This window comes from Oncorhynchus clarkii, chromosome 16 (genome assembly GCF_045791955.1).
Source record: "Oncorhynchus clarkii lewisi isolate Uvic-CL-2024 chromosome 16, UVic_Ocla_1.0, whole genome shotgun sequence".
NCBI lineage: Eukaryota > Metazoa > Chordata > Actinopteri > Salmoniformes > Salmonidae > Oncorhynchus > Oncorhynchus clarkii.
In genome coordinates this window covers 59191885-59219282 of record NC_092162.1, presented here as the reverse complement: position 1 = coordinate 59219282, position 27398 = coordinate 59191885, and the positions used below count along the sequence as shown (strand labels likewise).

General features: G+C 44.9%; 1 protein-coding gene across 1 annotated transcript in view; it reads left to right on the top strand.

Annotated features, from left to right (window-relative positions):
• Positions 1-17211, top strand: part of LOC139368839 (coiled-coil domain-containing protein 71-like) — a 32426-nt gene extending 15215 nt beyond the window's left edge. Inside the window, exon 2 of the mRNA XM_071108244.1 lies at positions 14682-17211. Coding sequence (XP_070964345.1) covers positions 14709-15761 — 1053 coding nt within the window. The 5' untranslated portion in view covers positions 14682-14708 and the 3' untranslated portion in view covers positions 15762-17211. The remainder of the gene's footprint in view (positions 1-14681) is intronic.
• The last annotated feature ends 10187 nt before the right edge of the window (positions 17212-27398 follow it).

Below are 27398 nucleotides of genomic sequence, written 5' to 3'. Positions count from 1 at the left end.
AGTTTGCTGCACTGAAAGTAAAGGGGCTGAATAATTTTGCACGCCCAATTTTTCAGTTTTTGATTTGTTAAAAAAGTTTGAAATATCCAATAAATGTCGTTCCACTTCATGATTGTGTCCCACTTGTTGTTGATTCTTCACAAAAAAATACAGTTTTATATCTTTATGTTTGAAGCCTGAAATGTGGCAAAAGGTCGCAAAGTTCAAGGGGGCCGAATACTTTCGCAAGGCACTGTATATACACACACGGTTTTTTGTTGTTGTCCGGGATGAAACTAATCCATTGTGGAGGCCAAGCATACATTGTCTTTTAGTCTAGTTCTGAAAATCTAGTCGGTGTGACGCAATTGCGGTGTCTCGGGAGGCATGCAGATGCCAAATTCAGCTCTGTAAAGCATCGCCATGCGGCTCCCAAATGTTGTAACCATGCGGAGGGCTTTGTATAGCTCCACATTATCATTGGTAGGTGGGTGCGATGCATAAACTCACTTCCTTGACAACTGCTCCGCAATGTGCAAGAAGTATTAATTCCCTGACTTCTGCAGAGGCCGTATCACCGTAAATTCTATATAGACAATGCAGACATCAGATTGACCATGCTGCGCCCAGATGCACAATGCACTAATTGCTCCAGAATGCGCGCTCTCCTGCCAATGTGTGCATATATTGTTTCGCAACGTGAATTGTTAGTGTATATCATCTCACCATTACATAGTGTATTCAAACCCCATAACCTTTTTCACAATGTTACGTTACAGCTTATTTCTAAAATTGAGTTAATTGTTTATTTTCCTCAAACTAAAAACAGGTGTTTAGAAATAGTTGCAAGTTTATTTTTTAAAATAACATTTACATAAGTATTCAGACCCTTTACGCAGTACTTTGTTGAAGCACCTTTGGCAGTGATAGGAGCCTCCAGTCTTGGGTGTGACGCTACAAGCTTGGCACACATTTATTTGAGGAGTTTGTCCTATTCTTCTCTGCAGATCCTCTCAAGCTCTCCAGTTGGATGGGCAATGTCGCTGCACAGTTATTTTCAGGTTTCAATATGTTCAATCAGGTTCAAGTCCAGGCTCTGGCTGGGCCACTCACGGACATTCAGAGACTTGTCCCGAAGCCACTCCTACATTATCTTGGCTGTGTGCTTAGGGTTGTTGTCCTGTTGGAAGGTGAACCTTTGCCCCAGTCTGAGAACCTGCTCCAGAGTACTCAGGACTTCTTCAAGGATCTACATACATTTATATGTAGGTATATAAATGTGCTCTGTTCATCTTACTCTCAATCCTGACTAGTCTCCTAGTCCCTGCTGATGTAAAACATCCCCACAGTGTGATGCTGCCACCACCATGCTTCACCATGGTGATGGTGCCAGGTTTCCTCCAGATGTGATGCTTGGCATTCAGGCCCATCGGGTCCTTGGTCACTTCCCTGATCAAGGCCATTCTCCCCCCCCAGTTTGACCGGGCGGGCCAGCTCTAGGAAGAGTCATGGTGGTTCAAAATTTCTTCCATTTAAGAAAGATGGAGGCAATTGTGTTCTTGGAACTTAAATGCTGCAAATGTTTTTTAGTACCCTTCCACAGATCTGTGCCTCAACACAATCCTGTCTCGGAGCTCTACAGACTGTTCCTTCGACCTCATGGCATGATATTTTTTTTTCTCTGACATGCACTGTCAACGGTGGGTCCTTCTTGTATAGACAGGTGTGTGTGTGCCTTTTTTCAAATCACGTCCAATCAATTGAATTTACGACAGGTGGACTCCAACGAAGTTGTAGAAACATCTCAACGATGATTAATGGAAACAAGATGCACCGGAGCTCAATTTCGAGTCTCATAGCAAAGTGTCTGAATACTTATGTAAATAAAGTGTCTGTTTTATTTGTAATACATTTGTGAAACTTGTTTTCACTTTCTCCATTATGGGTTTTTGTGTGTTAATTGTTTTATTTAATCTTTTAGAATAAGACTAAGGTGGAAGAGGTAAAGTGGTCTGAATATTTTCCGAAATGCATTGTATATCATCAGTAGTACATTTACCGTTAATTCCTGTTATTTCTAATCTACAATGTTTGGTTATGGGAATTTCTGTTAATGCATTCAATATTATTCCTTTTACCGTTGTTGGAATGGACACATTGTTTGCAGAGTGCACAACCTATGCAAAACTTGTGAGAAACAAGTTTTAGTTTATTTCAATCCATTTGAGTTTTGTCAATTCAGTTTAGTTCTTGTCTTTTGTTTGGAGGTGCTATTGTCAATGTTGTAAGGACCCACCTGATTTACATTTTGAGGTAGGCCTGTAGGCTTCCTGGCATGTGTTCAAATGTAGGCATATAAATGTTCCCATTTGGATCTGATATAGTATTTCTGATTTGGCTTAAAACACCTCCACTAATGACCTTCGAAGCTTCTCAAAGTAATGTTTTCTTCACCTCAAACAGCAAGCACATTTAAGTATGTTTTTTTACATCACATTGAGGAACTGTCATTCTCAATGATATGAAAAATATTTCTAGCTCTCTCCGTTACAGTCCTTTAGAAACATGTCAAACGATGTATGGAATCAATCCTTAGGATGTTTTTAACATAAAACATCAATGTTCCAACCGGAGAATTCCTTTGTCTGAAGAGAAGTACATCGGTCGGGAGCGCGCGTCATGAGACCAAGGCTCTCTGCCAGACCACTGACTCAGAGGTCTCATGAGCCCCTCCTTTATAGTAGAATCCTCAAACGCGGTTCTGAAGACTGTTGACATCTAGTGGAAGCCGTAGGAAGTGCAACATTATCCATATCCAACTGTATTCGGTAGGCCAAGCTTTGAAAAACTACAAACCTCAGACGTCCCACTTCCTGGTTGGATTTTTCTCAGGTTTTCGCCTGCCATATGAGTTCTGTTATACTGGCAGACCTCATTCAAACAGTTTTAGAAACTTCAGTGTTTTCTATCAAATACTACTAATAATATGCATATATTAGCATCTGGGACAGAGTAGGAGGCAGTTGACTCTGGGCACGCTATTCATCCAAAAGTGAAAATGCTGCCCACTATCCCAAAAGAGTTCATCTATATTTTTCATGGCTATCCATTTACCACGACAAACCGATGGTGGTGCGAAGACCGCACTCAATGAGCTGTATAAAGCAAACAAGAAAATGCTCATCCAGAGGCAGTGCTCCTAGTGGCCGGGGACTTTAATGCAGGGACATTTAAAACGCCAGACCACCTTCATGCCACACACACAGAGATGGGTAAAGAGGTCTCGCCCTCCATTTTACAAATCTGACCATAATTATACAATCCTTACAATTCAAAGTTTACAATCCAAAGTAAAGCAGGAAGTACCAGTGATTTGCTCAATATGGAAGTGGTCAGATGACAGATGCTAAGCCACAGGACTGTTTTTTGCTGTTCCAGCAAAAACTGGAATATGTTCCCAGGGTTTATCCGATGGCATTGAGGAGTAAATCACATCAGTCACCGGCTTCATCAATAACGTTGTCCCCACAGTGACCTTAGGTACATGCCCCAACCAGAAGCCATGGATTAAAGGCAACATCCACACTGAGCTAAAAGGTAGAGATTTCAAGGAACGGGACGCTAACCCGAACGCGTATAAGAAATCCTGCTTTGCCCTCAGACAAACCATCAAACAGGCAAAGCCTAAATACAGGACTAAGATTGAATCATACTACACTGGCTCTGATGCTTGTTAGATGTGGCAGGGCATGCAGAGTATGTACTACAAAGTGAAGCCCAGCTGCGAGATTCCCAGTGATACAAGCTTACCAGAGGAGCTAAATGACTTCTATACATGCTTCAATGCAAGTAACACTGATTGCATGAGAGCACCAGCTGTCCCGGACTGTGATCACCCTTGCTGTAACCAATGTGAGTAAGTCCTTCTAAACAGGTCAACATTCGCAAGGCCGCAGGGCCAGATGGATGACCAGGACGTGTAATCCGAGCATGCGCTGACCAACTGGCAAGTGTCTTCACTGACATTTTCAACCTGTTCCTGGATGATTCTGTAATACCTACATGGTTCAAGCAGACCACCGTAGTCCCTGTGCCCAAGAACACTAAGGCAACCTGCCTAAATGACTACAGACCCGTAGCACTCGCGTCTGTAGCCATGAAGTGCTTTGAAAGGCTTTTCATGGCTCACATCAACACCATCATCCCAGCAACCCTAGACCCACTCCAATTTGTATACCAACCCAACAGGTCCACAGATGATGCGATCACTATTGCACTCCACACAGCCCTTTCCCACCTGGTCAAAAGGAACACCTATGTGAGAAAGCTATTCATTGACTACAGCTCAGCTTTCAACACCATAGTGCCCTCATAGCTCATTGCTAAGGACCCTGGGACTGAACACCTCCCTCTGCAACTGAATCTTGGACTTCCTGACAGGCCGTCCCCAGGTAGTAAGGGTAGGCAACAACACATCTGCCATGCTGATCCTCAACACGGGGGAGGCCCTTGGGTGCGTGCTTAGTCCCCTCCTGTACTCCCTGTTCACTCATGACTGTTGGCAAGCACGACTCTAACACCATTTGTTTGCAGACAACACAACGGTGGTAGGCCTGATGACTAACAACGATGAACTATAGGGAAGAGGTCAGCCACCTGATAGTGTGGTGCCAGGACCACCTCTTCCGCGATGTGATCAAGACCGAGGAGATGATCGTGGAATACAGGAAAATGAGGGCCGAGCAAGTTCTGATTCTCATCGACGGGCCTGTAGTGGAGCATGTTGAGAGCTTCAAGTTCTTTGGCGTCCACATCACCAACAAAATATTATGGTCCAAACACACCAAGACAGTCGTGAAGAGCACATGACACCGCCTATTCCCCCTTAGGAGACTGAAAAGATTTGACATGGGTCTTGAGATCCTCAAAAGTTTCTACAGCTGCGCTATCGAGAGCATCCTGACTGGTTGTAGCACTGCCTGGTATGGCAACTGCTCGGCCTCCGACCGCAAGCTACTAAGAGAGGTAGTGTGCACGGCCCAGTACATCACTGGGGCCAAGCTTCCTGCCATCCAGGACCTCTATACCAGGCGGTGTCAGAGGAAGGCAGACACCAGCCACCTAGTCATAAACTTCTCTCTAATGCAGGGCAAGCGGTACCGGAGTGCCAGGTCTAAGTCCAAGAGGTTTCTCAACAGCTTCTACCCCCAAGACATAAGACTCCTGAACATCTAATCAAATGGCTACCCAGACTATTTGCATTGCCACCCCCCCCCCCCCCCCTTATGCTGCTACTGCTCACTATGTATGCACAGTCATTTCAGCTCTACCTACATGTACATATTACGTTGACTAACCTGTGCCCCTGCACATTAACCCTTCTATATAGCCTCACTACTGTTATTTTAATGCTGCTCTTTTCATTATTTTTTTACTTTTTCTTAACTGCGTTGTTAGTAAGGGCTTGTAAGTAAGCAGTTCACCAGGTGTTGTATTTGGCGCATGTGACATACATTTTGAAGAGCGTGCAAAGGGTGGCTACTTTAACAAATAAAAATGTATTTTAGATTCGTCAAACTTTTTTTAGTTACTACATGATTCCATATGTTATGTCTTCTACAATGTAGAATAAAAAAAAATAAAGAACCTTGACTGAGTAGGCGTCAACTTTTGACGCGATATATATATATATAGCTCAAAAGGAAAATGTAATCTAGACTGCTTTTTTCATTGTTAAAATAGGCCCCCCAAAAATATCTCTAACTCAAGTCATCGAATACTAACGTCTGTTCACATATTCAAATAACCGTGTCGATCTCTAATTGGTGCCGTGCTTTTGAGGCACTTTGCTTTTCTTTTTTTATTTACAGCATTATCCACAGGTAGAAAATCCTAGGATTTTTTTTTTTAATTGACACAAGCTGCCTCCAATTAATCAATCAACTTATGGTTGTGTGTGTTTTGTGGGGGGATGGCCTGAGCCAGGGGAAGCGTATCTCTGCGACTCTTAGAGCTACTACCCCCCCCTACTTTGCAATTTCCGCCTGAAGACATACCCAAATCGAACAGCCCGTAGCTCAGGCACAGAATCAAGGATATGCTTATTCTTGGTACCATTTGAAAGAAAACACTCTGAAGTTTGTGTAAATGTGAATTGAATATAGGAGAATATAACACTAGATCTGGTTTAGATAAAACAATGAAAATACACTTTTTTATTTTTGTATCATCTTTAAAATGAACAAGATGGGCCTCCCGGGTGGCGCAGTGGTTAAGGGCGCTGTACTGCAGCGGCAGCTGTGCCATCAGAGTCCCTGGGTTCGCGCCCAGGCTCTGTCGCAAGATTGGCCCAAGCAATGCAGGTGCAGAAGCACGGTGGCTAGGAAAAACTCCCTAGAAAGGCAGCAACCTAGGAAGAAACCTGAGAGGAACCAGGCTATGAGGGGTGGCCAATCCTCTTCTGGCTGTGCCGGGTGGAGATCAGTGGTTGTAGAGGGTGCAACAGGACAGCACCTTGAGTAAATATGAACAGTTTAGGGTTCCATAGCCGCAGGCAGAACAGTTGAAACTGGAACAGCAGCAAGGCCGGGTGGACTGGGGACAGCAAGGAGTCATCATGGCAGGTAATCCTGAAGCATGGTCCAAGGGCTCAGGTCCTGCCAAGAGAAAGAAAGAGAGCAGACTTAAATTCACATAAGCCAGGGAAAGTACTCAAGATATAACACACTGACCCTAGCCCCCACCCACTTTGCCATATAACCCCACCAACTTTGCCAAAACTCTGGCCAGATACTATAGCAGTCTCTTTCTGATGTAAAGCAGAGGGTCACTGTGCATGTGATGGGAGACTTCATCTTGCAAACAACACAGCAACGCCGCCATGCTGTGCCCTTTTGGCCCTTAGGCACATCCATGCCTGCACAAATATATTTGGGCAGATGAACACTTGTGGCAGGAGCAGAAGGGACAGGGCTTTGTGCAGTGGTGCTGTAGCTAGCCAGCAAGCTCCTTGATGAGCTGCTCTCTGAAGGCTTTCTGTGAGAGGAAGGGCTTTCTAGTCGGAGTCAGTGCCACTGTGAAATAATTTTCAGTTAGAATAGTTTCACATATGAGCCCTGTATCAACAGGTGTGTGTGTGTATTTTTTTTATATACCATTTTTATATATATATATTATACACAGACATAGGCTATGGTCGTTCTCATACAAACGGACCCTCACTCACAATGACTAGCTAATGTGTACCTTACCCATTTCATTACATCTTTATATATTGCAAATAAAATGTAAAAACAATCGCAAGTAATATTTTATATTAATTTCAAACAACGGCATTAGCATGAGAGCAACTTACCAGTCCAAAACAATGTCCTCTCCGTTCAAAAAATATGCCTCAGTTTCAAAATCAAAGCTATGGGAGCTAATGGAGTCTTCAAAAAGCAGATCTGTCTCACTTCCACGATCAATTTCCTCAAATTGTTTCTACATTCGTATATCTAGTCTTAGAATTAGCTTTCCTTGACTTATTCGCCATGCTGTTGGATAAATAAACAGCTGAAGATGCAAGTCACCGAAATACTGCTGTACGTAATAAGCTTTGCTCCTTCACGGTTGAATTGGCAATGGCAAAAGAACGGTCCTCAATGGAAAGGTTTGTCTTACAACAAAGAACCATGGGATATTGCTGTTTACCTCTGCTCATTGGCTATCTACCCAGCTAGATTTCAAGACGATCAGTGGTCATTGGGTTAAAATAAAGTCAATCAACGAAACAGTGGTCATATAATTGGTGCACAATGGGCTCGTCAATTGTTGTCTTCCAATCGTTTTTTCCGGGTCAATATGTCCCGCAAAATGACCCATCAGGTTTGGTTGTGTTACAAACAGTTGATTGCAAGGAAACCAAACATGACTGGATAAAATCAGGGAAAGTCTGTCTATTTACTTTGGATGTTACGTCAAATTGAATGACACGAAATTCAACGAGATAAGCGTTCACAAAATGTTTTGTGTTAGGCTATAAAAAATTGATTTAACCGAAAAGACCATTCATTGTGTAACAATGATCCTTGGGATTGCAACCAGAGCAAGATCTTCAAAGTAAACGATTTATTTCAATGCAGTTTGATTTTGTTACGCAAGTGCTGGTTGAATAAGTAGTTTGATATGGGGGTCTGTGCTCAGATAATCGCAGCGTATTCTTTCGCAATTGATACTTTTTTTTAAATATAACAACGCAGTTGGATTAGCAAGATTCTAGGCTTTTGAAGCATGTGTGAGACTTGTATTTTCAGGAATGTTTGTGGCGAACACCGTATGTTGTCGAATTGAAACCCGTATCCGGGATGGGTAGTTCTTGACCTGCTGGTGTGAGGATGTAGTCCTTGAGGTTGTTGCGCACAATTGTTATCCCTCTATGCTGACATGTTTCTTAGGTCTGGGAAGATGGTGTCCCCTTGTATCACTCTCCTGGAAGCAGGTCCACAGTGGGTGTGGACTGGATCTACCCTGTTGATGAATCTGTTGTCAGTCTGTGGTCGACGTTAGTTGTGGAGGGCCACGCAGGCCTTCACAATGGTCTCCGCTTTCTCCGGGGGAACCTCAAGGGCTTGTCTCAGGATCCTCCATCTTGCAGCAAGGATCCCAAAGCAGTTCTCTGAAATTCTTTTGGATTTTGAGTGGCGGTAGTTGTAGATCTTCTCGGCATCAAGGCTAGATGAAACCTTGAATAAAATAAGTGTTTCCATAGCCCTCCTGTTCAATACTATCATATGTGTACTGTAACAACTGTGTAGCCTATGCTTTGGACATAGGCCCCCATTCTCTTATTGGGATGCCAGATCAATTTTATGTGAAGCATAAAGTGACATGTATAGTGACATGTATTTAGCGTATCCTACCTGGATATGGTTCGTACCTTGCATCGCAGACTGCCATGAGGACCATTGGCAAAAAGCCGTTGTAGTAATCGCTGCCCAGGTTTGCCGGATGTCAGAACCGAACATGTTTTCTGTCCAACAATCCTCAATCTGCCCAGTGTGCCATGGAGGGATAAGCAACACACTCCTCCTTCGGGACATGCCAGATAGCCTGGCACACTTCTGTGACGATGGCAGAAACATTCCTAGCTTATGAGTTACAACTCGCAGCAATACTTGGTGTGCTGCCGCTCGCCAAAAACCGAAAGGTCACAGACAGACTTTCTGCAGCCCTTACGGGTAAGCTGTGAGTTTTCTTCTGCAAGATGTTTTTATTTTTTTATTTCACCTTTTATTTAACCAGGTAGGCTAGTTGAGAACAAGTTCTCATTTGCAACTGTGACCTGGCCAAGATAAAGCATAGCATTGTGAACAGACAACACAGGGGCAAGCCAGTGAAGGAAGTCGTAAAATCGTGCAACAGACATCCGAAAGTTGTGAACACCTTTCACCATGGCACCGGCAGAGATGGTCGCCTCGCTTTGCGCTCTTAGATAACTATGCATTTGTTTTTTAAATGTATTTCTTACACTGTTACCCCAGGAAATCTTAAGTCTCAATACATACAGCCAGGAGGAACTATTGGATATAAGAGCAACGTTAACTTACCAACATTACGACCAGGGGTGCGACTTTCCCGAAGCGCATCCTCTGTTTGGTCCACCACCCAGGACAATGGATCGGATCCCAGCAGGCGACCCAAAAACAACAACGCCTCAAAGGGCAGACGGAGCGGTCTTCTGGTCAGGCTCCATAGATGGGCACATCGCCCACCACTCCTGAGTATACTACTAGCCAACGTCCAGTCTCTTGACAACAAGGTAGACAAAATCCGATTGTAACGTTCTCTGTTTCACAGAAACATGGCTCGCTCGGGATACGTTATCAGAGTCGGTACAGCCACCTGGTTTCTTCACACATCGCACCAACAAACAAACATCTCACTGGTAAGAAGGGCGGAGGTGTATGCCTTATGATTAACTAGTCTTTGTGTGATCATAACATACAGCAACTCAAGTCCTTTTTTTTTTTCACCTGACCTAGAATTTCTTACAATCAAATGCCGACCGCATTATCTACTAAGAGAATTCTCTTAGACTATAACCACAGCCGTGTGTATCCCCCCCCCCCCCCCCCCCCCCCAAGCAGACACTTCGACGGCCCTGGAAGAACTTCAATGGACTTTATGTAAACTGGAAACCACATCCTGGGGATGCATTTATTGTAGCTGGGGATTTTAACAAAGCTAATCTGATAACAAGACTTCCTAAATGATGTCAGCATGTGCGACCCGGGCTGGCAGCATTCTGGATTATTGCTACTCTAACTTCCACGACGCATATAAAAGCTTGTCCTCCTTTCGTCAAATCTTAGACTCCATTTTTTGTTGCTCCCAGCCTATAGACAGAAACTAAAACAGGAAACGTCCGTAGTCGGACCCGCATTGAACAGACCTGAGCAATCTGATTCCACCCTTCAAGATTGCTTCGATCACGTGGATATGTTCCGGATAGCCTCAGACAATAACATTGATGTATTGAGTTTATAAGCAAGTGCATTTGTGATGTTGTACCCACGGTGACGATTAAAACCTTCCCCAACCAGAAACTCTGGATTGATGGCAGCATTCGCGCTAAACTGAAAGTGCGAACCACTGCTTTTTAAATCATGGCAAGGCGACCGGAAACATGACCGAATACAGTGTAGCTATTCCCTCCGTGGCAATCAAACAAGCTAAGCGTCCGTATAGAGACAGTCAGAATTCAACGGCTCAGATGTATGTGGCAGGGTCTACATTCAATCACGGATTACAAAAAGAAAACCAGCGCCATCGCAGACACCGTCTTGCTCCCAGACGAACTAAACAACTTCCTTGCTCGCTTTGAGGACAATACAGTGGCACTGACACGGCCCGCTACCATAACCTGCGGGCTCTCCTTCACCGCAGCCAACATGAGTAAAACATTTAAACGTGTTAACCCTCGCAAGGCTGCCGGCCCAGACGGCATCCCTAGCCGCGTCCTCAGAGCATGCGCAGACCAGCTGGCTGGTCACCTCCACCTTATCAATCAGATTTATTTATAAAGCCCTTCTTACATCAACAGATGTCACAAAATGCTGTACAGAAACCCAGCCTACAATGCCAGAACCTAGGAAGAAACCTAGAGAAGAACCAGGCTGAGGGGTTGTTAAGGGAATTTTTATCAATAATGACTATGTATACATTTAAATCAGGACTGACTAATCAGAATACTATTATATTACTGTATATGTATGAATTTTCTTTATAATCCTAGTACTGAATATAATGTGTGTAAATATAATCAAGAATTAGAACAATGACTGTCTGTTCCTTGGTAGAAATGAATGAACTTATAGCCAGACTGGCTAGAATGCTTATCTACACAGGCAGACCTTGGTTCTATTCATAAATTATCTTAATAGGGAGAGACGATGTGAGAACCATACAGCCATTGTACTGGAGCGGAGATGAGACGGGCTAGTACTAAAACTAATGACGTCATTTTCAGTTTATAACCTGTGGTAAAATGTATAATGGGCAGTACTCTCGAGAATAAAAGCTGCTGATTGACTTTAAGACTGGTCTCTGTGCATTTTATACAAATAAGAGTCCTACAGATTCTTATGAATTGACAGAGTGATTCATTTTAATTGGGTATTAAAACATAGAGGAATATAATTCCTGTAACAGGTGTGGCCAGTCCTCTTCTGGCTTTGCCAGGTGGAGATTATAACAGAACATGGCCAAAATGTTCTTAGATGACCAGCAGGGTCCAATAATAATCAGTGGTTGTCGAGGGTGCAACAGGGCAGCACCTCAGTAGTAAATGTCAGTTGGCTTTTCGTAGTTGATCATTCAGAGTGTCTCTACTGCTTTCTCAGAGTTGAAAACAGCAGGTCTGGGACAGGTATCATGTCCAGTGAACAAGTGACACCCTAGACCCACTCCAATTTGCTTACCGCCTCAATAGGTCCACAGAAGATGTAATCACACTGCCCTAACCCATCTGGAGAAGAGGAATACCTATGTAAGAATGCTGTTAATCGATTACAGCTCAGCATTTAACACCATAGTGCCCTCAACTCGTCATTAAGCTCTAGACCTTTGGTCTCGACCCCGCCCTGTGCAATTGGGTACTGGACTTTCTGACGGGCCGCCCCCAGGTGGTGAGGCTAGGTAACATCTCCACCCCGCTAATCCTCAACACTGTGGCCCCGCAAGGGTGTGTTCTCAGCCCTCTCCTGTACTCCCTGTTCACCCATGACTACATGGCCATGCAAGCCTCCAACTCAGTCATCAAGTTTGCAGATGACACTACAGTGGTAGGCTTGATTACCAACTACGATGGGATGGCCTACAGGAAGGGGGAGAGGGCCCTTGGAGTGTGGTGTTAGGAAAACAACCTCGCACTCAACGTCAACATCACAAAGGAGATGATCGTGGACTTCAGGACACAGCAGAGGGAGCACCCCCCTATCCACATCGACGGGACCGTAGTGGAGAGGGTGGAAAGCTTCCTCAGTGTACACGTCACGGACAAACTGAAATGGTCCACCCAGACAGTGTGGGGAAGAAAGCGCAACAGCACCTTTTCAACCTCCAGGAGGCTGGAGAAATTTGGCTTGTCACCAAAAACACTCTCAAACTTTTACAGATGCACAATCGAGAGCATTCTGTCAGGCTGTAATACCGCCTGGTACGGCAACTGCTTCACCCACGGCAACTGCTTCACCCACAACCGTAAGGCTCTCCAGAGGGTAGTGAGATCTGCACAAAGCATCACTGGGGGCAAACTACTTACCGCCCGACGTCACAGGAAGGCCGAAGAGATCATCAAGGACCTGAGCCACTGCCTGTTCACCCCGCTATCATCCAGAAGGCAAGGTCAATACAGGTGCAACAAAGCTGGGACCGAGAGACTGAAAAACGGCTATCTCAAGGCCATCAGACTGTTAAACAGCCATCACTAACATAGTATGTCAAATCTCTAGCCACTTCAATAATAAAAAATTGGATGTAATAAATGTATCACTAGTCACTTAAAACAATGCCACTTTGTTTACATTACTCATCTCATATGTGTATATACTGTACTCTACACCATCTTGCCTATGCCGCACGGCTATCGCTCATCCATATATTTCTATGTTCATATTCGTATTCATTCCTTTACACGTGTGTGTGTGTGTGTATGGTAGTTGTGAAATTGTTAGATTCTACTGCACGGTCAGAACTAGAAGCACAAGCAGTTCGCTACACTCGCATTAACATATGCTAACCATGTGTATGTGACCAATAAAATTATTGATTTGAACATGTCGTTCCTCGTCAATGCTTCGCATAGGTTGAACAAGAGACGTTTGTTCTTTATTATCCCCTCTCGTTGTTGTCATGTAACAAACTTGCCATTTTCTCAGTCCCTTTTTCTCCATACTCCTGAGTAGTAATAGCAGTTCAAGTTATTCCTGTTCAAGCTCTAGCAAATCCAAAAAATATTTTTTTTTCTGTGGCTAAACAGTGTCGTAAAGCATAGAACACCAGTCTAGCCTGACAGGTGGCTAGTATTTTGTAAATGGGCATATACTTTAACTCTTGATCCGGAAGTTCAAACGTTTTCCGTGGTTTGTCAAAAAGAGTGCCTTGGCCCCTCTTGCTTGGTTAGCTACTCTGGCTCCCAAGCCCCCTAGTGGATATAGGATATACACTACACAAGGTGGACTTCACCTCTGGGTGGAATGCAACAAAAAGAGTCTGCTGCCCCCCAAAAAACTAACTCTACTCACGTGCACACACGTAGATCAATGGAGTGCAGCTTGTAGAAGCCTTTTTAGAGGTAGTTCTGAGCCACTGTAAACTAGAGTTAACACAAAGACTGGATGTCTTTGGGATCAGCTAGCATGCTGGCTGATCACGGGGACTTCCAGTCTGAGCTAAGTAAGCATTGGCTTGCTAACCTACTTAATGAATGACCTTTTCAATGGAAGCGGTCTGTACTGCAGCGGTATAGCTGCCGCACAAGACGCAAACTTGCAGCAAGCAATGCAAAGTTATTCCTGTTTCTACATTCCGTTTTGAAATGCCGCATCCACCGTAAGTTGAATCAAAAGCTAGCCTACTTTGTTATGTGACAAAGGTCATACACCTGTTTTTGTGGCAGAGGCTCTGCCCATCAGATCTGAACGAAAACAATCGAGGGGCAAACTCTCATTCTCCAAATTTTTACATTTTCTCAGATGAAATATGACAGGAATTTTGTTATGTCTTGTGCTTTTTGGAGCTAATTTGAATAAGAATGCTCGATCTGTAAAAATTAATTCCAGTTGGAATTGTCAATTTATCATTTGTCCAAGTCTATGGAGGGAATTGCCTCACTGAATTTTAGCTAATGTTAGTCACCCATGGTTGGTAGATGTTTTGAATCTGTTTTAAAATAGGCAAAGCTCTTTATCTTTTTTTTTTAATTTTTTTTTTACTGATGTAACAACACGTTTTTCAGAGTTTGTAGGTCTCCCTCTCCAGCAAGATTATGAATACAGCTTTGTTTGTAGTCACTTTGGTGGTACGTTGAATGTTGGGTTAGCCTACTTGATCAGAAACCTTAACCTGAGATTTCCCTTATCCAGGGTTTTGAATGTCAATGATTTACAGAAGTTGAGTATGAAGTCTACATTTTTGACTGTTTATTCTCTTTTTGCCCACAGGGCTGATCTCGGACGCCAATATCACCAATGCTACAGATTACAGAACAGATGGTATATGCCATGAATTGTAAGGAAGCCACAGAGAAGGTTGTCCAGTCATGGTCACGTTTCCACTCCGCTGGCCAAACTACTCTACTGGAGACTCTGAAAGCGTTCAGTCCTATGTCAAAAGACCTTTTCGATACTGAGAAAGAACTGGCCACTTTTATTGAGGGACTCAAAGATGAAGGTCACAAGCCTACTGTACTTAAAAGCAAAGATGTTTATGGTTACAGGTCTTGTACTGCAGTACTGAGGCCTGTAATAAAGACACAGAGCACACTGGACATTGCTGTCTCAAAGGTTCAAAAGCCTGGCAAAAAGAAGGGTAGAAAACCCCATGGCAAGAAGACTGAAATCAACTATTCTTTGTTAAGTGCAGCAGCAAAAGTTGTCCTGAAGAATCAACCCACAATTATTTTGACAAATCTGTCAAAGGAGTCTCTCAAACAGACTGTCCTCTCTCAACCACCGACCTTGGCTGTTGTGCCTGTTCAGATGCAGTCATACATAAGACTGACCAACATCACTGGACCCTCTACAGGCCACACAGCGAGACTGCAGTTCCACACAGGTGTATGGTCAGGAGAGGTGACTGTGCCCAACTCTCATCGACCACTATCTCTAACAGGTACCCAAGTACAGCCTTCGGAAGGTACCGGAAACTTAGCAAAATCTGTCACTTTGAGGAGAGTGAACTTTTTGCCCTGCCCAGTCAATATCATCGGAGTGCCTGCCATACTGCAAAACGACCGGGTTTTGAAGGAATGCAACGGAATGCCTTGCTGGAGGGACCAGAAAAGGAAAAGGACTGACGAGGCTGAAGACAAACTCTGTGTGAAGAGGCCCAGAAATGAGGTCTGGCTGGTCAAAGAGCAGTCTGAAGACCTTAGACTGAGTGAGAACAACCTGAGGTTCAAGGTGATCAAGGTTGATGACTCGATCACCGATGAGGAGGTGAGGAGGAAAGCCCAGAAGATACTGCAAGTTAATCTGTCACCGGTCATAGAGATTCAACCACTTATTGCCTACCCAATGTGACCGGCTGTAATATCTTTGGCTGCGTTTACACAGGCAGCCCAATTGTTTTTGTTTTTTTAAACCCAATTATTGGCAAAGATCTGATCAGATTGGCCAAAAGACCAATAATTGCGGGGAAAAAATATGTTTAATTGGTCTGTGTGAACACAGCCTTAAAGTCCTTTTGTCCTCCATGTAAATTTCATCAGTTTGTTGCATCTCATCAAGGCAGTGCTTTGTCTTTTAGCTGTGCTCAGCTTGGGAGTATTGATTGTTTGGGAGGATTTTTGGAGATTTGGAAAATCCTATTTCTTTGTTAATATGTTTAGTTAAGGGGACGCTGGGTTATTGCCTAAACATCCAAAAATATGGTTTAAAGTTTTTTGTTTACACTGCACATACTATAGACTGCCCCTTGACTGTTGAGTGATGGAATGGTGAAGTGTGAGGCACAATGGCTGTCCCCATATGAGTTGTACCTGCAGTATATCCTTCTTTACATGTGTGTTTTTGGGACACTGTGAAATTTCATTAATCTGTTTTATAAATGATACAAACATCTGATAATGAAGCCATGTCATGTATAACTATGCAGCATTCATTTGCTAGAATATTACAGATATTTTATATACATCACTTTTTAGTCATGTCATTTCTACTGTATGTTGGGTTAAAGGGGCAATTGACATGGTGTGTTTTCCTGATGTGTTATAAAGGTAGTTTTTTTCTTTCTTGGACATGACAGTTAAGAGATCCTAGCTATATGTTAACATTTTATGGCTTTTATTCTCATTTGTACAAAGTTTAAGGCATTTTATTCCATTATCTGCATTTAATTTGTAGAATAATTTACATGGCCTTATGAGTTTTCAGTGTTCTGGAGGAAACGCTCTAGCCTATATTGTGTATTATCTGACATTTAGAACTATTCCTAAAGCATTTTCTAGCTTTGAAATTTGGACCTTGTTTTTTTCTGTAATTGGAGGAAGTATGCCAGTTGGTTTCTTTTATTCAAGTATCCAACTCTCCGTTAGGTTCAACTGATTTGTTTTATCCGTCCTTGACCTTTCCATTCTCAATCGAAGGCAGAGTAAAGCTTTTTTTTGCGTTGGGTTATATTTTGCTTGCTTTGATTTTCATGTGCCAAATTTATATTTTTGGTGCTTCTCAATTGCACTTTCTTTTCTTTTTTTTCTCCTTCTCCCCCAACTGAGAATGTTGTCTCTGTTAGCTACATATTCTAAATCACACATGCTTTGAACAAAATGTCTGAGGCACTTTTAGGTTTGTGAAGAGGTAGAGATACATTTCATGTTCAATGTAGCTTAATTTATATCTATTTAAAAAACAACTTTTTTTAAAAACTTTTTGTATGAACCACAATGATACTCTTAACAAAGGCATCTGTTAACATGTTATGGTCATTGTGTGTTGGGAATTACTGTTGAACTGTAAAATAAAGCATTTTGACCACTTCTTTCTCTGGATTACCTGGCATTTACATTTTAATAATGGGTCATTATACTCATAACCATGTTTGTGTGATGACTAGTACCTTTTTTATTTCTTTACTTTTACCCCCCCCCCCCCCCCCCCATTTCGTGATATCCAATTGGTAGTTAGTCTTGTCCCGTCGCTGCAACGCCTGTACGAAGGTCGAGAGCCATGCGTCCTCCGAAACACTACCCTGCCAAGCCGTATTGCTTCTTGACACACTGCTTGCTTAACCCAGAAGCCAGCCGCACCAATGTGTCAGAGGAAACAACGTACAACTGGCAACCGTGTCAGTGTGCATGTGCCCGGCCCAACACAGGAGTTGCTAGAGAGAAATGGGACAAGGACATCCCAGCCGGCCATACCCTCCCCTAACCCGGGCGACGCTGGCCCAATTGTGTTGCCTCTTGTCTCGCGGTCGCGAATCAAACCCCGGTCTGTAGTGATGCCTCAAGCACTGCAGTGCTTTAGACTGCTGCGCTACTCGGGACGCCCAATGACTGGTACTTTTGCCTGAAACCTGAATAGTTACGTTCGTTCAAGCTAAATCCTAGACAGACTTAAGCCTACATAGTGTTGTGACACACAGGAGACGTGGGTTCGAACCCAGTTGGTCAATAGCAGTGTGAAGGGAAATGTTTGCTTCTCTAATAACCAATTTGACTGGGTTCATGCAAGTGACTGACCGCGCCTTGGAGAATCCTCATCAGTATTGGCAATTTTGTACGCCCAGAACATTGTTTTGAGGACGGATATCTCAGTTTCAAGGTCTACGCTTGGAGGGAAGCCTCGAGGTATTGGTCGCTCACATGCATGCACCAAAAGTTAATGGTGATTTTATGAATAATGTAACTCATGCGAATATAATTTGTCTGTTTTAAGCAGTATATAAGAACTAACTGGACTGCCCTGTTGGAGCTCTTGACTGACGTGTAGTGTACTATGGTGCATTGAGTTTGTTGAAACCGCTCCAGCTTGCTGTTAATAAAGAATGATTAATTTAAGATTGACTTCAGGTGTCCCTGGTGATTTCCCTGACAATTTGGCATCACAAAACCGTTGGTGCACTTTATAAAGCGTGAGGGGAAATTCCTGTCTGACCAACAGACAAGGACCCTTACTGCGAGCTGCCCAGGAGGGGACGCATCATCCGTGGACAATTGAGGGACACTGCAACTGAATTTCAGTAAGTCAATTTAAAAGATTTAAAAATACAAATGTTTTGTAAAACTAAACAAAAATGAAGGTACTATTAGTCTTAAGAAGGCTAGAGCTTGTCTCATAGACCAGACTAGAGTGAGGGCAAGTAACGGTACCATGGAAAAGCCCCGCTGATAGCTGTCTAGGCATTTATAAGTGTCGATGTGGTCTGTAGCCACTGGTAATTGCACAAGGTGTTTTTGAGCACGTTTTATTTTATATTATTAGTTCTAAGAGATTTGTAATTTGGGAAAGTGAGAAGCTGAGTTCAACAAATTACATTTGGAATAATAACAGGATTGAAATTTAGATGAGATATTACTGTTAAGTACTGAGTGAATGAGAGCTGTCGGGACTAACTCTGGTGTGAAAGAGTTGTCTCTGAATTAATACCCCAATCAGTTCTGTGTGAGCTGAGGTTTTCAATCTATAACATTTATCTAGGGGTTTTGTCCACCACCGCCCGTTGATCTACAGGTAGTTAGCACTGACAGGAGAAGCCATTTAAGTTTGAGAGTCTAACAGCTGAGATGGGTGAGTGCTGTTTATTGATTACGCCGAACACAGATTTCCTCAAACATATGTACCTCTCAGGCTGGCTGCACTGTGATCATTGCTGGTGGTGTGGATGTGAATACCTAAGTATAGAAGCAGCAGACTGGGGCGATGGGGAGACTTGGGAGATTCAGCAATTCTGGGGAGATTTGGACGACTGGGGAGGCTGGGAGATTTGGACGACTGGGGAGGCTGGGAGATTTGGACGACTGGGGAGGCTGGGAGATTTGGACGACTGGGAGATTTGGACGACTGGGAGATTTGGACGACTGGGAGGCTGGGAGATTTGGACGACTAACTAGGATATTTTGGGGGACTGGGAAGACTGGAGAGACTGTCAGATTTGGAAGACTGGGGAGACTGTCAGATTTGGAAGACTGGGGAGATTTTGTATACTTGGGTGACAGGAGATCTGGGATGACTGGACTTGTTTGTGAGACTGTTACTGGGATATTTGGGGAGACTGGGAAGTCTGGAGAGATTTGGGGAGATTTGGAATACGGGAGAGTTGGGGAGATTTAGGAACACTGCGTAGATTTAGTAGACTGGGGAGAGTTTGGAGATTTGGAAGGCTGGAGATATTTGGGAGACTTTCTAACTGGGAGATTTGGGATTCTGGGGAGATTTGGAAAGAGTGGGGGAGATTTGGAAAGAGTGGGGAGATTTGGGAGGTTTGTTAGACCGTGCCCTGGCCGTTCTCCGCTTAGTGTGCCCAGGTACATCCTCTATGTTGTGAGTGGCTACCTGGTTGATCCTGCCAGTAGCATCAAATCAAAAGCATATGCTTGTCTCAAAGATCAAGCCATGGAAGTCTAAGTACACACGGTTCGTACAGTATAACAGAGACTGGGGGGATTTGGGAGAATTGTGAGAATAAGTATTTGGGAGACTGTAACTGGGAGATTTTGGAGACTGGGGATACTGGGAGATAACTGGGAAGACTGGGAGTTTTTGGAAGACTGGGAGTTTTTGGAGGACTGGAATGATTTGGATGACTGGGATGATTTGGATGACTGGAGAGGTTTGGTTGACTGGGGAGATTTGGGAGACTGGACATTTTGGAGATTTGTGAAGGCTGGGGAGATTTGTGAAGGCTGGGGAGATTTGTGAAGGCTTTAATCAGGTAAGCTAGTTGAGAACAAGTTCTCATTTGCAACTGCGACCTGGCCACGATAAAGCAAAGCAGTGCTACCGAAACAACAACAACACAGAGTTACATGGAATACAAGCATACAGTCAACACAGTAGAAAAAAAGAAAGTCTATATACAGTGTGTGCAAATGGCATGAGGTATTGCAATAAATAGGCCATAGTAGCAAAGTAATTACAATTTAGCAGAATAACACTGGAGTGATAGATGAGCAAATGATGAATAGATGCTGTGTAACTAGTGATACTGGCGTGCAAAAGAGCAGCAAAGTAAATAAAAACAATATGGGGATGAGGTAGGTAGATTGGGTGGGCTATTTACAGATGGACTATGTACAGCTGCAGTGATCGGTTAGCTACTCAGATAGCTGATGTTTAAAATTAGTGAGGGAAATGTAAGTCCCCAGCTTCAGCAATTTTTGCAATTCGTTCCAGTCACTGGCAGCAGAGAACTGGAAGGAAAGGCGGCCAAAAGACGTGTTGGCTTTGGGGATGACCAGTGAGATATACCTGCTGGAGCGCGTTCTACGGGTGGGTGTTATCGTGACCAGTGAGCTGAGATAAGGCAGAGCTTTACCTAGCATAGACTTGTAGATGACCTGGAGCCAGCGGGTCTGGCGACAAATATGTAGCGAGGGCCAGCTGACTAGAACATACAGGTCGCAGTGGTAGGTGGTATGAGGCGCTTTGGTAACAAAACGGGTGGCACTGTGATAGACTGCATCCAATTCGCTGAGTAGAGTATTGGAAGCTATTTTGTAGTTGACATCGTCGAAGTCTAGGATCGGTAGGATAGTCAGTTTTACTAGGGTAAGTTTGGTGGTGTGAGTGAAGGAGGCTTTGTTGCGAAATCGAAAGCCGAATCTAGATATGTGAAGACTGGGGAGCTATGTGAAGACTGGGGAGCTATGTGAAGACTGGGGAGCTATGTGAAGACTGGGGAGCTATGTGAAGACTGGGGAGCTATGTGAAGACTGGGGAGCTATGTGAAGACTGGGGAGCTATGTGAAGACTGGGGAGCTATGTGAAGACTGGGGAGCTATGTGAAGACTGGGGAGCTATGTGAAGACTGGGGAGCTATGTGAAGACTGGGGAGCTATGTGAAGACTGGGGAGCTATGTGAAGACTGGGGAGCTATGTGAAGACTGGGGAGCTATGTGAAGACTGGGGAGCTATGTGAAGACTGGGGAGCTATGTGAAGACTGGGGAGCTATGTGAAGACTGGGGAGCTATGTGAAGACTGGGGAGCTATGTGAAGACTGGGGAGCTATGTGAAGACTGGGGAGCTATGTGAAGACTGGGGAGCTATGTGAAGACTGGGGAGCTATGTGAAGACTGGGGAGCTATGTGAAGACTGGGGAGCTATGTGAAGACTGGGGAGCTATGTGAAGACTGGGGAGCTATGTGAAGACTGGGGAGCTATGTGAAGACTGGGGAGCTATGTGAAGACTGGGGAGCTATGTGAAGACTGGGGAGCTATGTGAAGACTGGGGAGCTATGTGAAGACTGGGGAGCTATGTGAAGACTGGGGAGCTATGTGAAGACTGGGGAGCTATGGGAAGACTGGGGAGCTATGGGAAGACTGGGGAGCTATGGGAAGACTGGGGAGCTATGGGAAGACTGGGGAGCTATGGGAAGACTGGGGAGCTATGGGAAGACTGGGGAGCTATGGGAAGACTGGGGAGCTATGGGAAGACTGGGGAGCTATGGGAAGACTGGGGAGCTATGGGAAGACTGGGGAGCTATGGGAAGACTGGGGAGCTATGGGAAGACTGGGGAGCTATGGGAAGACTGGGGAGCTATGGGAAGACTGGGGAGCTATGGGAAGACTGGGGAGCTATGGGAAGACTGGGGAGCTATGGGAAGACTGGGGAGCTATGGGAAGACTGGGGAGCTATGGGAAGACTGGGGAGCTATGGGAAGACTGGGGAGCTATGGGAAGACTGGGGAGCTATGGGAAGACTGGGGAGCTATGGGAAGACTGGGGAGCTATGGGAAGACTAACTGACTGGGGAGAATTGGAGTAAGGGAGAACGGGAGATTTTGGAACACTGGAGAGATGTAGGAGAATGGAGATATTTGAGAGACTGTAACTGGGATATTTATGAGACTGGGAGAGTTGGGAGACTGGGAGATTTGGAAGACTGGGGAGATTTGGAAGACTGGGGAGACTGGGATGACTGGGGAGATTTTGAATACGGAACACTGGAGAGATGTAGGAGAATGGGGAGAATGGAGATATTTGGGAGACTGTAACTGGGAGATTTGGGAGAATGGGGAGACTTGCAGATTGGGATGACAGGGAGATTTGGGTTATTTGGAAGACTTGGGAGACTGATTATATTTAGAAAGACTGGGGAGGTTTGGAAAGACTGGGGAGGTTTGGAAAGACTGGGGAGGTTTTGGAAGACTGGGGAGACGGAGAATTGGGCCGACTGGGGTTATTTGGGAGACGAAGACTGGAGGTTTGGGAAGACTGGGGAGGTTTGGGAAACTGTAACTGGGATATTTGGGAAGACTGGAGAGAATTGGGGAGATTTTGGAACACTAGGGAGATTTAGGTGACTGGAGAGATTTGTGGAGACAAGAATGGGAGGTATGGGAAGACTTGGGAGATTTTGGACAATGGGATAATTGGGAAGAATTTGGAACACTGGATAGACTGGGGATACGGGGGAGATTATGGAAGACGGGAGAATTCTGGAGATTTAGGAGATTGGGGAGATGTGCCCTGGCCTTTCTCAGTTTAGTGTGCCCAGGTACAACCTCTGTTGTCAGTGGCTACCTGGTTGATCCTGCCAGTAGCATATGCTTGTCTCAAAGACCAAGCCATGCAAGTCTAAGTACACATAGTTGGGACAGTGAAACTGCGACTGGAGAGATTTGGGAGGATGTGTAACAGAGCTTTGGGAGACTGGGCGAGGTTTGGGAGACTGGGCGAGGTTTGGGAGACTGGGCGAGGTTTGGGAGAGGTTTGGGAGACTGGGCGAGGTTTGGGAGACTGGGAGAGGTTTGGGAGACTGGGAGAGGTTTGGGAGACTGGGAGAGGTTTGGGAGACTGGGAGAGGTTTGGGAGACTGGGAGAGGTTTGGGAGACTGGGAGAGGTTTGGGAGACTGGGAGAGGTTTGGGAGACTGGGAGAGGTTTGGGAGACTGGGAGAGGTTTGGGGGACTGGGAGAGGTTTGGGGTAACTGGGAGACTGGAGGAATGGTTAGACTGGGGAGATTTTAAAGACTGGGAAGAATTTGGAAAACGGGAGATTTTATTTTAATTTAACTAGACAAGTCAGTTAATAACAAATTCTTATTTTCAATGACAGTCAAGGAACAGTGGGTTAACTTGCCTGTTCAGGGGCAGAACGACAGATTTGTACCTTGTCAGCTCGGGGGTTTGAACTTGCAACCTTCCGGTTACTAGTCCAACACTCTAACCACTAGGCTACCTTGAAGTATTTGGAAGTCTTGGGAAATTTGGGGGGAGTGGGGCGATTTGGGAGACTGGGAGATTTGGGAGACTGGGGAGACTGGCTGATTTTGAAGTCTGGGAGTCTGGCAAATTTTGAAGTCTGGGGAGACAGGCAGATTTGGATGATTGGGGAGACTGGGGTGGTTTGGGAGACTGGGGTGGTTTGGGAGACTGGGGTGGTTTGGGAGACTGGGGTGGTTTGGGAGACTGGGGTGGTTTGGGAGACTGGGGAGGTTTGTGAGACTGGAGAGGCTTGGGAGACGTTTGGGAGAATGGAGAGGTTTTGGAGAAATTGGGAGACTTGAGGAATGGTTAGACTGGGGACATTTTAAAGACCGGGAAGGCTGGGGACATTTTGGAAAACGGGAGGTGTGGGAATTATTTGGAAATCTTGGGAAAGTGGGGAGATTTGGGAGACTGGAGTTTGGCTGATTTGGAAGACTGGGAAGGTTTGGGAGATTTCTATGACTGGTGAAACTGGGAGATTAGGAAGACTGGAGAGACTGGGAGATTTGGAAGACTGGGGAGACTGGGAGATTTGGAAGACTGGGGAGACTGGCTGATTTGGAAGACTGGGGAGACTGGCTGATTTGGAAGACTGGGGAGACTGGCTGATTTGGAAGACTGGGGAGACTGGCTGATTTGGAAGACTGGGGAGACTGGCTGATTTGGAAGACTGGGGAGACTGGCTGATTTGGAAGACTGGGGAGACTGGCTGATTTGGAAGACTGGGGAGACTGGCTGATTTGGAAGACTGGGGAGACTGGCTGATTTGGAAGACTGGGGAGACTGGCTGATTTGGAAGACTGGGGAGACTGGCTGATTTGGAAGACTGGGGAGACTGGCTGATTTGGAAGACTGGGGAGACTGGCTGATTTGGAAGACTGGGGAGACTGGCTGATTTGGAAGACTGGGGAGACTGGCTGATTTGGAAGACTGGGGAGACTGGCTGATTTGGAAGACTGGGGAGACTGGCTGATTTGGAAGACTGGCTGACTTGGAAGACTGGCTGATTTGGAAGACCTGTGAGATTTGGGAGACTGGTGAGATTTGGGAAGGCTGGGGAGATTTGGGAGACTGGAGACTGATGAGATTTGGGAAGACTGGTGAGACTTGGGAGGTTATGGAGATTTGGGAAGACTGGTGACATTTGGAAGACTGGGGAAACTGGAAGACCTGGTAGACTGGGAGATTTGCAGAGATTTTGGAATAATAGAGAATTGGGAATCAAATCAAATGTACAAAGGGCTATATAAATACATCAGCTGATATCGCAAAGTGCTGTACAGAAACCCAGCCTAAAACCCCAAACAGCAAGCAATGCAGGTGTAGAAAGAAGCATGGTGGCTAGGGAAAAACTCCCTAGAAAGGCCAAAACCTAGGAAGAAACCTAGAGAGGAACCAGGCTATGTGGGGTGGCCAGTCCTCTTCTGGCTGTGCCGGGTGGAGATTATAACAGAACATGGCCAAGATGTTCAAATGTTCATAAATGACCAGCATGGTCCAATAATAATAAGGCAGAACAGTTGAAACTGGAGCAGCAGCACGGCCAGGTGGACTGGGGACAGCAAGGAGTCATCATGTCAGGTAGTCCTGAGGCATGGTCCTAGGGCTCAGGTCCTCCGAGAGAGCGAAAGAAAGAGAGAATTAGAGAGAGCACACTTAAATTCACACAGGGCACCGCATAGGACAGGAGAAGTACTCCAGATATAACAAACTGACCCTAGCCCCCCGACACAAACTACTGCAGCATAAATTCTGGAGGCTGAGACAGGAGGGGTCAGGAGACACTGTGGCCCCATCCGAGGACACCCCCGGACAGGGCCAAACAGGAAGGATATAACCCCACCCACTTTGCCAAAGCACAGCCCCCACACCACTAGAGGGATATCTTCAACTACCAACTTACCATCCTGAGACAAGGCTGAGTATAGCCCACAAAGATCTCCGCCAAGGCACAACCCAAGGGGGGGTGCCAACCCAGACAGGATGATCACATCAGTGACTCAACCCACTCAGGTGACGGATCCCTCCCAGGGACGGTATGAGAGAGCCCCAGTAAGCCAGTGACTCAGCCCCTGTAATAGGTTTAGAGGCAGAGAATCTTAGTGGAAAGAGGGGAACCGGCCAGGCAGAGACAGCAAGGGCGGTTCGTTGCTCCAGAGCCTTTCCGTTCACCTTCCCACTCCTGGGCCAGACTACACTCAATCATATGACCCACTGAAGAGATGAGTCTTCAGTAAAGACTTAAAGGTTGAGACCGAGTTTGCGTCTCTGACATGGGTAGGCAGACCGTTACATAAAAATTGAGCTCTGTAGGAGAAAGCCCTGCCTCCAGCTGTTTTGCTTAGAAATTCTAGGGACAATTAGGAGGCCTGCGTCTTGTGACCGTAGCGTACGTGTAGGTATGTACGGCTGGACCAAATCAGAGAGATCGGTAGGAGCAAGCCCATGTAATGCTTTGTAGGTTAGCAGTAAAACCTTGAAATCAGCCCTTGCTTTGACAGGAAGCCAGTGTAGGGAGGCTAGCACTGGAGTAATATGATCAAATTTTTGGGTTCTTGTCAGGATTCTAGCAGCCGTATTTAGCACTAACGGAAGTTTATTTAGTGCTTTATCCGGGTAGCCGGAAAGTAGAGCATTGCAGTAGTCTAACCTAGAAGTGACAAAAGCATGGATTTAATTTTTCTGCATCATTTTTGGACAGAAGGTTTCTGATTTTTGCAATGTTACGTAGATGGAAAAAAGCTGTCCTTGAAATGGTCTTGATATGTTCTTCAAAAGAGAGATCAGGGTCCAGAGTAATGCCGAGGTCCTTCAGTTTTATTTGAGACGACTGTACAACCATTAAGATTAATTGTCAGATTCAACAGAAGATCTCTTTGTTTCTTGGGACCTAGAACAAGCATCTCTGTTTTGTCAGAGTATAAAAGTAGAACGTCCACTTCCTTATGTCTGAAACACATGCTTCTAGCGAGGGCAATTTTGGGGCTTCACCATGTTTCATTGAAATGTACAGCTGTGTGTCGTCCGCATAGCAGTGAAAGTTAACATTATGTTTTCGAATGACATCCCCCAGAGCTAAAATATATAGTGAAAACAATAGTGGTCCTAAAACAGAACCTTGAGGAACACCGAAATGTACAGTTGATTTGTCAGAGGACAAACCATTCACAGAGACAAACTGATATCTTTCCGACAGATAAGATCTAAACCAGGCCAGAACTTGTCCGTGTAGACCAATTTGCGTTTCCAATCTCTCCAAAAGAATGTGGTGATCGATGGTATTAAAAGCAGCACTAAGGTCTAGGAGCACGAGGACAGATGCAGAGCCTCGGTCTGATGCCATTAAAAGGTAATTTACCACCTTCACAAGTGCAGTCTCAGTGCTATGATGGGGTCTAAAACCAGACTGAAGCATTTCGTATACATTGTTTGTCTTCAGGAAGGCAGTGAGTTGCTGCGCAACAGCCTTTTCTAAAATTTTTGAGAGGAATTGAAGATTCGATATAGGCCGATAGTTTTTTATATTTTCTGGGTCAAGGTTTGACTTTTTCAAGAGAGGTTTTATTACTGCCACTTTTAGTGAGTTTGGTACACATCCGGTGGATAGAGAGCCGTTTATTATGTTCAACATAGGAGGGCCAAGCACAGGAAGCAGCTCTTTCAGTAGTTTAGTTGGAATAGGATCCAGTATGCAGCTTGAAGGTTTAGAGGCCATGATTATTTTCATCATTGTGTCAAGATATAGTACTAAAACACTTGAGCGTCTCTCTTGATCCTAGATCCTGGCA